This window comes from Anticarsia gemmatalis, chromosome 5 (assembly GCF_050436995.1).
Source record: "Anticarsia gemmatalis isolate Benzon Research Colony breed Stoneville strain chromosome 5, ilAntGemm2 primary, whole genome shotgun sequence".
In the NCBI taxonomy this organism is placed as follows: domain Eukaryota; kingdom Metazoa; phylum Arthropoda; class Insecta; order Lepidoptera; family Erebidae; genus Anticarsia; species Anticarsia gemmatalis.
In genome coordinates, this window is record NC_134749.1 from 12,522,241 (window position 1) to 12,538,158 (window position 15,918).

Below are 15,918 nucleotides of genomic sequence, written 5' to 3' on the forward strand. Positions count from 1 at the left end.
AAAAATAATCCAGTAATAGTCGGTTTCAGTCAGTTTTCAAATAACGGGACAAATTAATTACGTGATGTTTTTTATTTGCAACGCTCGAAGTAATGATATTTATTTGATTTTACCATATTAAGAGAAAGGAAAGTTCAGTAAAATAAATAAACTTATGTAGGTACCTACCTAGGAAGTCATTAGATTGATGATCGATAGCAGCTATTTAATAAATTTACATTGGCAACACCCGATCTATCAAAATAGATCCTTCAATTTCAATTTTCAATTTCCTTCAATTACCAACCAAGAGAGCGGCATCGTTCATTTGCAGCGCTTGGATTTACCGGCCCCGTCCATCTAGATATTTCATAAAACAGTGCAATTACCGTTGAAATCTTGAAGATGTCTGTCCAAACATTACTATTAGACTTCTCCATCGACCCCGCCCGTCTAGGAGACGATAACGGGCAGAAAAGTGTATTTGGGCAATTGGAAACCGTACTGAAGGAGTATATTCCGAATCTTATTTTAGCCGCTGAGTTAAAACTAGAAGGAGGTTCGTTGAAGCTGTTGACCGGCAAGAAAGGCACTACGGTGTCTGTAAGACTGTTTGATCGTGGCCTTGTCACTGTAAACATTGAATATTATAAGGAAGAAAACGAGGAACCATTAATTAACCTCAAGGTAAGCGCGCTATTCGCTCTATTCAATTTGCCTGTGAATTATTTGATAGTACGCCACTTAAAATGATAGATTGTTGAGTTTACACTACTAAAGTCGATTTAAACGCTGAGCGACAATTGATTAGGTTAAATAAATACATTGTACATCTAGGTTATTCCTTTTAGAGAATAGAGAATGAATTATTTCCATACTTTTAATTTAGTAGAATTAAAAATACATGCCTAATGATGCTAATTTATAAACTGATTGATATTTTAGTTAGATTGAAATAATATTCATTCACATACACAACTAAATTAATATAGTTAGTTGATAACTGATATTCATAAATAATTTTTAGAAATTAGATTCCCATGGTTTTTGTAGCTCATAAAATATAATACTCATTAAATAAAATTTTAACTATTCTCTTGAAAATTATGCAGATATAGTTGTTCTACCAATTCAAATAACTGTACAATATTAATTGTACTTATTTTTTAATATTACAAATAATAGGCAATTTGTTGAAAGTCTAAAAATAATAATTGCTATACATGTAATAGAAGTTGTTGGAAGGTTGAGCGTATAATAAATTTATTTTCTAGTGCTCTAAACTACTGGAAAGTTCGGTAAGAATGTCATTGGACTGCGACCGAGTTAAATTGTTTCCAACAATCAAACGCGGTTACAAATTTGACGTTTATCTAACTAGTTCAGGTTAGAAATATATGTTCAATGCTTTTTAATTACCCTTTTACACCTTAGTTTGGTGACCTTTATTATATTTATTTCTAAATATTATTATTTACTATTATTCATTAGACTTCAATTTTATCGTAAATATACAATATTATTTTTTGAATTGGATATTTCTTATCACATTTGTTACTTGTTGAATTATTTACACTGTAATTGAAATCTATGTATTCACGAATGCACCATATTTCGCTCACTTATCATAAATTGATTTAATAATCCATCACTGATAAAACTAGTAAAATGTACAGACTCTGATTTATCTTTAAAGATTTCCAACACTTACATCAGTGCTTTAGCTAACTTATCATGCACTGCCAATTACGTAATTAAAGTACTAAAGCAACAAATCTTATTGGAATAAGTAAAGTATTGTAACAACCCACTTTAAAACTAACTCTCAGATCACTTACACATCACAAGATCACGCTTATTAATATGTATCTATATCTAAACTGCATGTTTGTCCTAATGTGTACATAGATTGAAGTTTCCATGTAGTAACCAACTAACGAATCTTCCAGTAGTCCGACGCTCAACCTTTTATTAGCCAACTAAGTCTGCATGTTAGTGTACCCATTCATTTTTTTGTTTGTTTTCCTTCTTTATGAGTTTTATTTTTAATAGTCGGCGAGAGTATTGGAAAGTCAACTGAAAAAATACATCAGTATTATAAAGTCACAAGCTTACGTGCCGCTAAAGCGATGCCTGTTCGGAAGGTATTATCCCAGCTCAGGTAAGTGGAATATTTTATTATTCTCATTATTTTTTATTGACTGTAACTAAGGTTTGTCAAGAATTGGGTTGGTCATACAAGGTAGAACCCAAACAAGGGCAATTCCAAGTCACCTAGTTCCAATCTTGTATTGCAACAAGTGCTTTGCTAACTATCTATATCAGTCAATAGGTTCATGTTAAAATTGTGCTTTATATTTGGAACAATATTATAATTTTAGTACATACTTAGAGTTAAGAGGAAGATTGATACACAATCTTTTACAGTTGCCCACCCAATTCTTAGACAGATAGTTCACTTTAGTTCACAATGCTTACCAGAGTCCTCCTTGAGAATGTACATATTTTAGAAAAGCCTGAACAATTAATGTACATGTTTATGTTGTACTGTGTTATTGTCCTATTATTTCTGTCTCCTGTCAACCAACCACATACTAAATACTTCAAATCACACAAACCGAGTGTATTACACGAGTATCTATTTTCAGCGAGACCGAAGCTCGCGTTTTATTGCGTGTACATGTGTGTACGTGCACGTACACGTACGTTAACGCATGTTTATGTAACTACCCTCTTATGCGTATACATTTTATTTACTAAAAATCTTAACATAAACTACGCAAATCATAAATACTAAAAGTTGTATATTACGTTTACAAAACTATGAACGAATGACCGGTTCATAGTTTACCCACGAACACGATGCGAGAAGCAAAAATACTTAGCTACTTACTCATGAAAATATGTGGTAATATTTAATTTGCCGAGGTAACGGGGGACAGAATGAAATCCGAAACACATTGAACTGCTGTAAAACACATCAATTTTATAATAATTATAACACGTATGGAGTATTCCCTGTTCCGACTTTAGTTTTCCAACCAAAAGACCCAAGAAAACCACACAATCTGCAAAACAGAGAACACAAAACCTACTGAGGGCTAATAGAGAAAAAACACAAAATAATATTCATTGAATTAAATCCTGTAAGATCACTGTCCATTGTGTTTCTGACTTCTATTAGGCGTGTCTGTGTATTCCCTTCATAATAGACCCGATACTTTAAAACAACCGTTTGCAGACGAACGTCTTCTGGAATACGACATCGATGCGGTGATATTCGACGAACAGTCTCCATTCCAGAGAGTACAAATCGTTCATTCGAAAACTCTTGGCAATATGTTGGTGCTAGATGATTTACAAAGTAAGTATGTTTGCAACTTTAAACAAATGTTGGCTCCAATTTAGGGAAATGTTGGTGACTATAAAAAACTAATTCCAACTGTAAGTTCCTGACATTTTTTACGGCCTTTTTGAAAACCTTATCTATTGACTGTGTTTTTAGTAAGAATATTAAAACATATATTATCTGTCATTGTACTCTTACTTAGCTTAGTTATGGATAGCAATACCCACGGGCAATACCTACCCGATGTTAACGTATTAATCTAAGATAGCAAACTATCTGTATTCTTTGATAGAATATTGAAAATGGCCCTTTGCTAAACGTTAAAACGCTTTTTAAAGATAATTGAAGACATTCCATTAGCTATGTATAAAGTTGTATAAGTGTTCGTTAATACCCGTCTCGTTTTACTTAAATATTTGCACTGCAGTTAGCTTGGCAAACATTATAACAGAGATAACATGTTACATCGACTGTAAAACAATTGTGACTGATGTTAGATTTGCGTAATTTAACGATCTTTTCAACTAGGATACTTCTCTAAATTCTAATAGCTTTTTTGACAAATTATATTTTTGAAACCATGTAGCTATAATATAATGGTCTCGATATTAGATTCAAAATTAAATAAATTTAACTCATTGTTATCCCACTGCTGGGCAAGGGGGGACCCCTGGAACCTCGGGCCTACCACCCTGATCAAGTGCTGGTTCGGGACATTACATTGATAGTAACATTTAATTAGACAGTACATATTGTGATTGTTTCCTAGGCTACAATAAATTGATACCCGTGAATGAACACTGACCGTAGAACAACAGCTTAACTGCCTTAGTCTTTTACCAGGTTTCAACCTGCAATTGTCTTAAACGTTATATTTCTCTTCGTAGATATATCGGAGGCTGATCTCGTATACACTGAGACTCTGATGCAGAGAGGCAAGGAGAATTATGAAGGCAAAGAAATTGTCATCTTGGGTAAGTTGTAATATTCTCTCTTTTTAAAACTGTATTCCGTGCAAGCATCCTAAAGACCAGTCCGATTAGTGGTCTTGGGATTATCATCTTGTAGGACCTAGGTATTTTTTCCGTATGAACTTATGTAGGTCCCCTGGTAACCTATAGTCCAATAACTTAGTCTTAAGTGCATGCTGGTGTAGTATACGAAATTCAGTTATTTAGAGCTAAAGGGACCCACAGGCTTATGCACAGGCTAAACTGACTCTAGGCGTACCTTTCAAAGCACTATTCACCATTCAATGGCCCAACGCAACCTACCGAAGGCACGGCGACGATACTCAGAATAAATAAATGTAAAATAAACTTTTAATAAGGTTTGTGGTGGGATTTTAAAGAAACCGCGCATACGTTTTCGAAAATCAGTGGTCATATTTTGTCAACTGCGATGTGTAGCTGGTTATCAGGGCCTCATTACATAATATATAGGTACATACAAGTAAAAAACGCTATCGATTTTTTGGCTACCGACTCATGGGATCATGGTCACGGCGATTATAAGCCAAGGTCATTTTACAACTGTAACAAGTTTACCATTGTTTTTACATGACTGAGTATATATTATGTACAAATATTAGGTGTTTATATTTAGTAATGGCTTCTCAGACCATAGCATAACCTTCTATTATGATTTTACTATTTCTTGGCATTCTATGCTACAGAAAAGGGGTGATGATGGTCTAATTTCTATAGCTGTAATAGTGGCGTGTCGTAACTAGCCAAAAATAGCATAGATCTTTCCAGTATTTCTTTCCCTTTAACAGGTTTTCTACTATTAACCCACGCCCACGTCATCCCGCTTCTGGGCTAAGGCCTCTTGCCATGATCTCCGTTCGTCTCGATCTATGCCCACCTAAGTCCAATCTGTTCTAACCCTGTCTAGTTCATACCGCCATCGCTTTCGCAGTATGACGCAAGGTGTCCTTTTCGAACGAGGGTTTAATTTTCTACTTTGATAATTTTTCATGTATTCGACTTGCGTGTTCACCAAACTTTTATATAGTGCGTGATAATGGACATTAAAGTGTTACTAGGAAAAGGTTTTTTATACAGAGTGTTATAAATCAGATAAACATTTTTTGTTATTATAATTAACCGAAATAATATTAATTAGTTTTAGTCCAAACTCTGTGCTGATGAAATACGCTATTTCGAAATAATCGTAATGAAATTGCATTGATCATATATTTCCTGGTCTGATTATAAACCCTAAATCGGACTTTGTTAGGTATTGTATTTTCCTGTTAGGAATTAGGCTTGACCTAGAATTAATGATAAAATGAACATAACATTGAAATACACTCAGCGGCAGAAAAAGTGGCCCAAAGCAAAACTACGATAAAACTTTTTAGAATATCAATATATGGTTACTATTTTGGCTATAACTATTAGTTAAACAGTTTATACACAAGTTTAGTTACAATTTACACTAAATAGTCGTAATTTTTAATCAAAAATGGGAAAAATTAAAAAATACAGCTTTTGTCGAAATCGCTTACTGAAAGTTTTTGCAAAAACCTAATTCTGCACCAAAGAAAAAATCTAGTTTATACCGCGTGTTAACTCCTCTAGCATTTATGGTGACCTGCATGCATTCTGGCATGCTTTGGAGGATGTTTTAATTACTTCTTGAAGAACTTTATCCCACACTCTGACTAGAGCGGTTCTTCGCTCACCAAGTGATTCTGGTGGGTTGGGCAGTGCGCATACACTGTTTTTTAGCATGTGCCAGACATGTTCTATGGGGTTGATGTCTGGACTGTGAGCAGGCTAAGCCAGTTTTTGAATCCCGATATCAGCAAGGTGCGATTCCACAACGCGGGCGCTATGAGCGCGCGCATTAAACTGCATTAGAGTTAATCCTCCCGACCAATGAAATCCATAAGTGGTACAACATGGTCTTGGAAGATTTCTTCAATGTACCCGGCTGCTGTTAGGCGCTGATCTACGATGACAAGCTCCGTACGTGCCTCCAAACATACACCTCTCCATACCATAACAGACCTACCTTTGTAACTGACCGTCTGACGTGTTGTGTTGGGAAAAAACCGTCCTTAATGGCGTCTTTACACTCTCTCACGACCATTTGGTGCTCTTAATGCTACTCAGCACTCATCGGTTAACAAGAACTTGCTCCATTGGTCGATAGCCAATTCACATGTTTACGAGCAAATCGTAATCGCGCAACTCGATGGTGTCTCTCGAGTTCTGGTACTCGGGTTGGTCTTCCTGCCTGTAAATTACGTTTTTTTATCCTTCGCCTCATGTTCCGTTCACTAAGAATGCTTCCGCGTGCCGCTTGAAGCCTCTAGTGAATCTCAAACGCTGTCAGAAAGCGGTTTCTCAGCACCTCGAGGTTAACAAATCGGTCATCTCTTGCGGATGTACATCGTGTTCGTCCACTTCCTGGTCGCCGCGTGTAGAGACCAGTCTCACGATACCTCCTAATCGCAGACCTTAAAGTGGTACGCGATACATTGAAAAATGCAGCCACCTCTCAATGGTAATGGCCCTGATCGGACAATAAGACCACCTAAGCCACTTGTTCAGCAGTAAGTGGCATCTTCAAATCTTTTCTAAAATCTAAATAGACCAATAATCAATAAAAATCATAAAGAAAATCGTTTCCGTGCAGCAATATTTCAAAATACAGAATTCAACTGACCTCTCGAATCAACACTGAATTCAGTTCTAACACACATTGTTAGAAAAAGTCATCCGTCACTTAAATTAATCTGAAATTCAACACTTCATAACACTAAACAGATCACTTCGCAACTACTTACAACAATATATCTTTCATATATTACTTAATTTGTTTACAAATTCACGATAAGCGCTTGGGCCACTTTTTCTGCCGCTGAGTGTATAATAATATGATAATGTTTATGTCGCATTTACTTTGAATACCCTGTATCCAGAAGTAACCAGAATAACAGGCTTTATATTAATACACTAGCTGACCCGCGCAACTTCGCTTGCGTCACATAAGAGACAATGGGTCAAATTTTTCCCCGTTTTTGTAACATTTTTTACTGCTACTCTGCTCCTTCTGGTCGTAGCGTGATGATATAATAATATAGCCTATAACCTTCCTTGGTAAATGGGCTATCTAACACTGAAATAATTTTTCAAATCGGACCAGTGGTTCCTGAGATTAGTGCGTTCAAACAAACAAACAAACTCTTCAGCTTTATAATATTAGTATAGATATAGAAAATATTAGCTTCTGCCGATTTTATGTATGAATGTTCATCAAGCTACGTTTAGTTAGTAGTACAATATACAGATACACGGTACACTCTCTATTCCGTCACTCTCATAGTCCGATGGGACGGATAACCGATACAACCGATGAGTGGTCATGCGCAGGACCGATGGCTTTACGTACTCTCCAAAACAAACCTGGTCTACAGACTTCAACAATTTCTAAAGCTTTCAATTCATAAATAATTACACGCCTGTTATATTCGAAGGTGCAGGCAAAAGCATATGAGATACACCTGTATTTGGCCATTAACAATGTTAGTCCCGTGAAATAGGGGAGAACCTATCAATATATGTATATAAAACTCTTCCGTTACTGAGTGACTGACGGACTGATGAACAACGCACAGCCAACAGAAACTACTGAGCATAGAAAGTTGATATTTGGTATGTTGAGTCTTTAGGAAGAGTAGAGGGAGGAGCATTATGAGCTATTCGACGCGGGCAAAGCCGCGAGCGGAAAGCTAGTTGTCTTCTTCTTCTTTCTTCTTCTTGTCGTATGGTTAGTGGTCAACCTAGTGTCAAAGTTGTTCAAGCCGCCCGAAGGCGTTAGACTTGGCTTAACGACTGTTATCTTAATTGACAACAGCCGAGACCGACTTTTTACGTGCCCTCCGAAGCATGGATACGCCCAGTTCAAATACCACTATGCGCTCACCCATCTATGGAATGACCGCGCCAAGGCTTAACCCACAGATCGTTTACCGACGGGTGAGCGCAACTGGCTATGGGCGCCTATCTAATACTTAAATTATATTTATAGGTGGAGGCGACGGTGCTCTCCTCTACGAGCTGTTGAAGGAGAAGCCCAAGTTTGTGTGGATGTTGGAGATAGACGAGGTGGTGATGTCAGCGTGCAACAAGTACCTGCGCTCCATCTGCGGAGATGTCCTCGAGAGGAGAAGTGGACCTAACTATGAAGTAAGTTAACATTTCAACTGCGTATGTTGGAAAATATGTCTCTCGTTAACATTAACCAATAACCACAGCCGTTTTTTTAAATATGTGATAGCCAAGAACCGTAATTTGTGTGGGTACGCCAATCTGAATAGCTATCGTAAATCGTTTGTACGTCCGTGGGGTTGTGGTTAAAGTGGTTAACACGCCGATACCACTGCGCGCGGGTGTCGCGTATACGTTTCCCGCACGAAATAAAAATGGAATCAATGATAGATTACAGTTTTTGGTCTGGTTTGTTTCTTTCTTTTTTATGTACTTAATTTCAGTCTGTCTACCTGCTTCTGTGGCATACCGGTAGTGTAGGCGACAGCCGCATAAAGGTCTGGGGTTCGAACACCCAGTTGGGCAAAAAGTTATCCTATTTCTGACAATAAATTCACGCGACAACAGCTTTCTAGTATTATCTGTTTGAAATGTTTAACGACCCACATATAAAGTCAACTGTTTTGTAACTAAATCGAATGTATGGTTATGTTCTCAAAAAAAATATTCAACATAACAATAATAAATAATGCAACTACATATTTCTTTATACAATAAAACTCACAACAAAATAAAAACTTATCGTAAAGAATGCGTTATTCCACCAAATTCGTAGTGAAATAAATCTAACATTTTCATTTGATATTAGTTTCTAAATAAAGATAATGAGTCAGTTTACTTGGAGTGTCGGCCAAAAACCTGTCGCGTATTGCGTAATTACCAACGTCTGTAGTTTGTACACACTCTGTATAATTTGTGTACGATGCGTTTTACACGCAATGTCAACTCTATCTATTTTAGTTTTACATACTATTCGGAACTTTTAATTTATTTATATGAATACCCCGGAACTAACAGATACTGAGTCAATGAAAGCGACGCAACCATGTTGAAGGTTTCTAAACAATGTTTTATACAAATAAATACATCTTAATTTGAATTCGAGATTCTGAATTAGGCCTGAGTTTTCTGTAAACAAATTCTCGGTAATTGCCCGGAGTACCTACAGAAGTTAAGGTCGTAGAAAACCGCAAGCAATGTTTAATTTACTAAACTTTTCAATCAGACAGAAAGATATTCTGAAAAGAAAAATCAATTAAATGGATCGCTTTTGTCATAGATCGAAAAAAAACATTTTACATACACGCCAATCCTCCCACCTCCCATTTCAAAACAAAGTTTAAGCATACGAATAAATATAGCTTTCAGTAATCCCAAATACATTTCTGATTTATTTTATACTTGCTTTACCCGCGACTTCGTCCGCCACCTTAATTTTCCGGGGTAAAAAGTAGCCTATGTCCTTTCTCTGGTATCAAAATATCTCCATACCAAATTTCATGCAAATTGGTTCAGTAGTTTAGGCGTGATGAGTAACAGACAGACAGTTACTTTCGCATTTATAATATTAGTTTGGACTCTTAGCACATTTTTTATTTCCTCAGGTGATAGTAGAAGACTGCATGTTAACTGTGAACAAGTTCATAGCGGAGGGCAAGAAGGTGGACTACATATTCGGCGACCTCACCGACATACCCATCTCGGAGTCGGCGTGCGGCGAGCTGTGGGAGTTCATGATCACCATACTCAACTCCTCCTTCAAAATATTGAAGCCTACTGGCAAGTTCATGACCCATGTAAGTATATTTTACCAATCTTAATATACTGCCTATGTGGCTCAGTTGGTAGTGTATGCGACTACTATGCAAGAGGTCTCGAGTTCGAATCCTGGGTCGGGTCAAAAAGTCTTTTTCGAGTTTTCTGTTAAGAATTTTTCCTTTCTGAAATTGCCTGGAGTTAGGAAGTTCAGGTCGCAGTTCAGGTGCCTATGACCTACGGCCTTTTTTAGTTAATGGAATTACCATGCCACTCCTAATTCGTGCTGTGGTTGTTGTCACTTCCTATTCATAACATGGAACAACAACAAGGAAATATAAACGCATCGTTTTGTTTAAATTCTTTGACTAATGAAATGAAATGTATCAATGCTTAATAAGACTGAAATCTTTAAATTTAGGCCTCAATAAACCTAACTTCACTGAAAATCACTAACATTGTAGTATCATTTGTTCAATCATTGTCTACAAATCAGTGTCAATTACATGAAATCACTTTAATAATGAGCTGAATTGAAGACAATGTATTATTCTCACTCAGTGTTGATTGATTGAGAATAACTTGTCAATGTGCAACATTGTCCATATACAATATTCTGTGGAATATCGAAACTTAACAAACAACTGCAATAGTAATTAAGCTTGCTTTTCTCCTAAAAAAGTTGGCTATCTTTATAAATTCTTAACTCCAGTTGTACAATAATGTATTGTATTTTTTTTCTCTTATTAAATTCGCGTATTCACTAATGACCAGTACTTAAGCTGCCAGTTACGAGTACCACTTAATTTTTTTTTTGTGTATACTAGATCGGGCTCACCCGCTCTCCCTCGGGCGGCCCAAGCATTCACATTTCATCACTTCCCAATAGAAATAAATCCTGGATTCGCCACCGTGGCCTCACCCATTCTTCCCACTAAAGAAGCAGACAGCTATAATATTAATACATACATAAAATCACGCTTTATTCCCACATGGGTACGCAGAGATCAAAGTATTATAGGATAAACTGTTAATCATTAACATTTTATTTTCCCAGGGCAACGGTGCTACCTCACCCGAATCTCTGGAACTGTACGAGCAAGAGCTGGCTAAGCTGAAGCCGCCAGTGAAATACACTAAGAGCAAAGCGTTCGTGCCGTCGTTCCTTGAAGACTGGTTCTTCTATCATATAGCATTCGACTCCACGGACAATGGGGATGCTTAACACACCAAAGATGTACCAAAACTAAGTCATAATGCCATATTCCTAGATTTAACCACACACACTATGCTATGTTGTCGAATACTGGAAGATTTGTTCAGGTGATTGTATGCACAGGGTCATTTTAGACTAAAAATCTTGATTATTGCCCTGTCTGTAGTGATTATTTACTACTTTGTACACAAATTCGGATTACCAAGGCTTAGGTTCGAATCCTGGCCTGACTATGAACAGTACTGATAGATGTTTATGTTAGGAAATGTTTTATTACTAAACAAATAGCAGCTTGAAGATTGATTAATGTGTTAATGTGTGTAAGAGTGGCATATTCTGCTAATTACACATTAGAAGTATAAGGTGTGATAAAAGAAAAGCTATTGAAAACCTTACTGCACTCTGAAATGTCCTAGATTTTAGTCTAAAATGATCCTGTACCTAAAAATATCCTCCAGTATTATTCAACTTTATATTAAGGTAACTATCAAAGATGTTATTTAGTTAAACACTTCCTAAGTTATAGATGTGATACAGCTTGTTTGTGATACTTACATCACGACGCACGGCGGTACAGTGCGGTGCGGTAGTCTCTGTAGCTCGTAGGACGCATAGAATAAGTTATATTGTAGTCTCACTACGTTTCGAAGTATTAGTTCAAGTTACTGTTATTTGTATTCATATGTGCTTGTTTCTTTTGTTTTACGGATAATAAAAGTATTTTAACAATTATTTTGTGTTTTATTTGTCAATTGATTAACTAATAAGTGCGATGTATACTCAAAAACTTACATATCTGAAGTCTTATAAATTTTATGGCTCAACTGGGGAACAAACCCGACTTCCGACATAAGTCACCATTTCTATAGCGACAGTGACAACTTTTTAATATGATCCTGAAATATTTATGCAAAAAGTCAGTCTTGATAGGTATAAAATAGTTGTGACCTACCAATTAATCATTTGACTGAGAAATTAACAAGTTCAGACTTATTACTTAATATTAATTATCTAGAACCTAACAAACACTAATAGAGACAACAAAAATGAAAAAAAAAATTCTTTTATTGATAACTTTATAAAGATAATTTACAAAAAATTACAAGACGTTCATATTTTATCTTACTTAAGTATATATTATAATGCTTGCTTTAGAAACATTTGTGATCACAGTAATATACCAGTGTGTTGAAATTAATGGAATTTGAGAGAAAACAATACATTTTTTAAATATTTCGGGGCTATTTTGACAAATACTTTTTATTGTGGACCTGGATAAGCTAACTTTGCTAACACTTTTACAACAGAAACCATAATATTATTGTCAAAGCTAACTTTGATGCAATTCAATGACAGACAAATCGCAAAGGGATTTAAACATTTTTACTATCATAAGTAGAAAAATAAAGTAAGAAAGGGAATCTTAAAGTTATAATAAAAAAAAATATTTGGACGTAATTAGTGATTTGTTTTTGCTAAACATAATCAGACCTAATGTAATATCGATATACACAATAAAACCTAGCAATACCTATTTTAACATAGTATTATAATTTCTAGACATAATTCATAAGACCGAAGTAACTATAAAGATATTATTTTCATTTAAACACGTAACCAAAATTCCCACACAATGACGTCATAATTGAGTAAACAACAAAATGACGTCACGAATTTGTCTGTCAAAGAAGCACATAGGTCTTGAAAGCTTTTATCGCATGTGAAGTAATTATAGGTATATATAATATATTTTGTACATTGTTATTCCGCTTGTCGTAATCTGGCGAGTCGTTGTGTTAGCTCGTCTTGTTCCTGAGAGACGACGGTCGCGGTGCCGATCGATGTGCTCGGTATACCTGAAGGCAGCTCCATATTGAGTTCCAGACTGTAAAGTAAGAAGAAAGTGTTAGTAAACAATAAAAAATTATATATTGTGAAGCTTTCAGCTTCCTTTAAACTTATATGGTGTAGTTTTGGTTTAATAACTGTATATATAGTAATACAGAGAAAGAATTCTAGTAGCATTTCTGCTGTACCTAGCTGCTCGTTTTTGCTGTCTCAATCTTTAATGTATAATCTAACTACTTAGTAGAGAGCCTTGGCATGCACAATTTATTTAGATTATAATAAATAATTTTATCTATTTCCAAAATAAAGTAGCTGTATCAAACAGGCCACAGTCAGTTGCATACGCCTGTGGGCACCGACGTTTATCTAAATGTTATATATTTCCGACAGTTGCGAAACTTACATACAAGGCTCTGTACTAAGTTGTTAGACTATATAAGAAGTGGCAGTCTTTATAACCCATCTCAAACAAAAGTGTGACAAGTACTTATCCCAAAAATATTGCTCCGAAACTCAGACACACTACATACGGCGTAACCCGCCTAGCATCAATAGTAGCTCAATATAAAAGGTCTCTTCAGGCTTTCTCACAAACTTTAACAAACTAAACACATACCCAGCTTCATCAGCGACTTGTTGCAGCAGATTGTCGACGTCTCCCTGCGGCACAGTAGTTGTGGTGGTCTGTGACATCGCGTTCTCCATGTACGAGGACTGCACGTCAAGGTCTTCGAACTGACTCTCGAACTTGTCCATCAGTGTGGATATCTTCTCCAAGTTCATTGACTTCATAGCCGCGTCCATCGCTTTTACTACGCCCGCCATGGAATTTGTGACCTGGAAAAAAGGTTAGACAAACAGTCAAAATCAGTTGATATCTCTTTACTTTCTAACTAATATGTAGCAGATTTTTAAAAAGGGAGACCTTTGCCTATCAAAGGGGCAATACACTATACAGATTAAAAAATATATAAAAAGCCTTTGGATGACCCTAAAATGTGTGGTTCAAATAGTTCACTATGAAAATATTTCATGAATTATTCATTGATAAAAACATTCTCATAGATTTTCAGCACTATATTTTGGCTGTCAAATTAAATCTTTATTACACTTTGTTTACTTTTATTCACCAGACTGATAAGGTTATCAGTACTTTAATCAATTAAGACAAAAGATTGTTTTATACACATATTACGGCAGTAAAAAGAGTACAGTTATAAATACCACCTTAGTTTAGGAAAACAAAAATATGATTTCAAGAACTATGTAATAATAAGAAATGTAAAAATTCAGGGTGACTCTCACCTTTCTAGTTGTGAGTGCTGTCTGTACTCTACTTGACACAGCATCAACTCGTGCTGACATTCTTAAATAATTGAGTGCTTGATTCTTCTGTCTTATAGCATTCTCTGCGTGAATCCGAGCTCCCTCCATATTACCCTTCTGTATTGCTTTCTTTGCTTTTTCTTTCTCTATTTTTTCTTCTTTTTCACATTTTTTAGAGTTTCTCTCTAACTCTTTTACAGCAAATTTTAAATTAAATAGGTGCTCTGGATTGGGGTTAAGGAAATGAGATAATTAATTATCTGAAATTGTAAGCTCATACAAAAAATTATAAAACCTGTTTTCAGTGAGTTATCCGAGATTATCAAACCAAATCAAGTTTTTTTTTGTTTTATTTTCTTCTAAAAGATGGGTACCTACATTATTCTTGAATTTTTCCTTAGATAACAGGAATCTATTCTGCCACAGATTTAAGTAAATCTTAAGAAATGCTACGAAAACTAAGTACAAGTAACTTTACACCCAAAAAAGTTTTATAGCAAATGATATTAAAATCAAGGCAACACACAATAACAAGGCTGATTCAATGTACTAGCTAAATAAACTACTTAAGTATGAGTCACAATTCTGTTATAGATCTAATGGGTGTGATTTAAAGACATTTCTGTATACTTTACTAATCAGCTGAAACTAAAAATTCAAGGTCATTAAAAGTAAACCAGGGTGATATTACTGGCTAACATAAGATGATGTTCATTTACAGCATTCTTAACTTTTAAAGTTCTAATGTCAAAACATATGATTGCAAAACTATTTCTATGAAATGTCTATAGAATACAATTCTTCATATTTCAAATATGATGATAATACAAATTGTGTGAATACTATGAATCAATCCCAAACATATAGATAGGGTTGGTGTAAGTTCATTAGTTGAACTAATAGTTGGATTATAATTATGATGAAATTACCAAAGGCTTCCATTGTTTTGTATAAAATTTAATTGACATATAATAGGATTTACATGCTGAAAATACACTTAAAACTTTTGTCACTGAAAACACATCCCGATCTATCAAAAAATGATTACCAAAACGTCTGTCGAACTTGTAAAAAGGATACTTTCCATAGCGGACGAAGACATTTCGTTCCCCAGTTTGACGGCTTTAAAAAAACTTTTTAACACAAAAACACTATAGGCTCGAGGACCTATAAATTTGCAGCTCAGCACAAGGCACAAGGTAGCACAACTTTAAAGATATTTGCCACAAAAAGTTGCAAATAATTTATTTGTTCAGTGCTGTTGAGTGAGATGACTCAGACGTCAAAACAATTTCCTTATCTCTTGCTGTCAAAGTGATTAGAGGTGTACCAAAAAGAACAACGATGTCGCTCACATTACAATTTTATGGCTGATATAGATA

The 15,918-nt window shown here is 35.5% G+C and overlaps 2 protein-coding genes across 2 annotated transcripts; one reads left to right on the top strand and one right to left on the bottom strand.

Moving 5' to 3' along the window:
- Positions 1-259: 259 nt before the first annotated feature.
- Positions 260-12,094, top strand: Sms (spermine synthase). Its single transcript, XM_076114826.1, has 7 exons — positions 260-666; positions 2,032-2,140; positions 3,221-3,343; positions 4,216-4,302; positions 8,372-8,529; positions 9,996-10,187; positions 11,204-12,094. The coding sequence occupies exons 1-7, from the start codon at positions 385-387 to the stop codon at positions 11,369-11,371; spliced, it is 1,119 nt and encodes a 372-aa protein (XP_075970941.1). The 5' UTR covers positions 260-384; the 3' UTR covers positions 11,372-12,094.
- A 315-nt stretch (positions 12,095-12,409) lies between these two features.
- Positions 12,410-15,845, bottom strand: Chmp1 (charged multivesicular body protein 1). The gene is made up of 4 exons (XM_076114827.1): positions 15,617-15,845; positions 14,516-14,760; positions 13,827-14,047; positions 12,410-13,247 (listed from the first exon to the last, which is right to left on the bottom strand). Exons 1-4 carry the CDS (start codon positions 15,636-15,638, stop codon positions 13,124-13,126), a joined length of 612 nt encoding a protein of 203 aa, XP_075970942.1. The 5' UTR covers positions 15,639-15,845; the 3' UTR covers positions 12,410-13,123.
- Between the last annotated feature and the right edge of the window lie 73 nt (positions 15,846-15,918).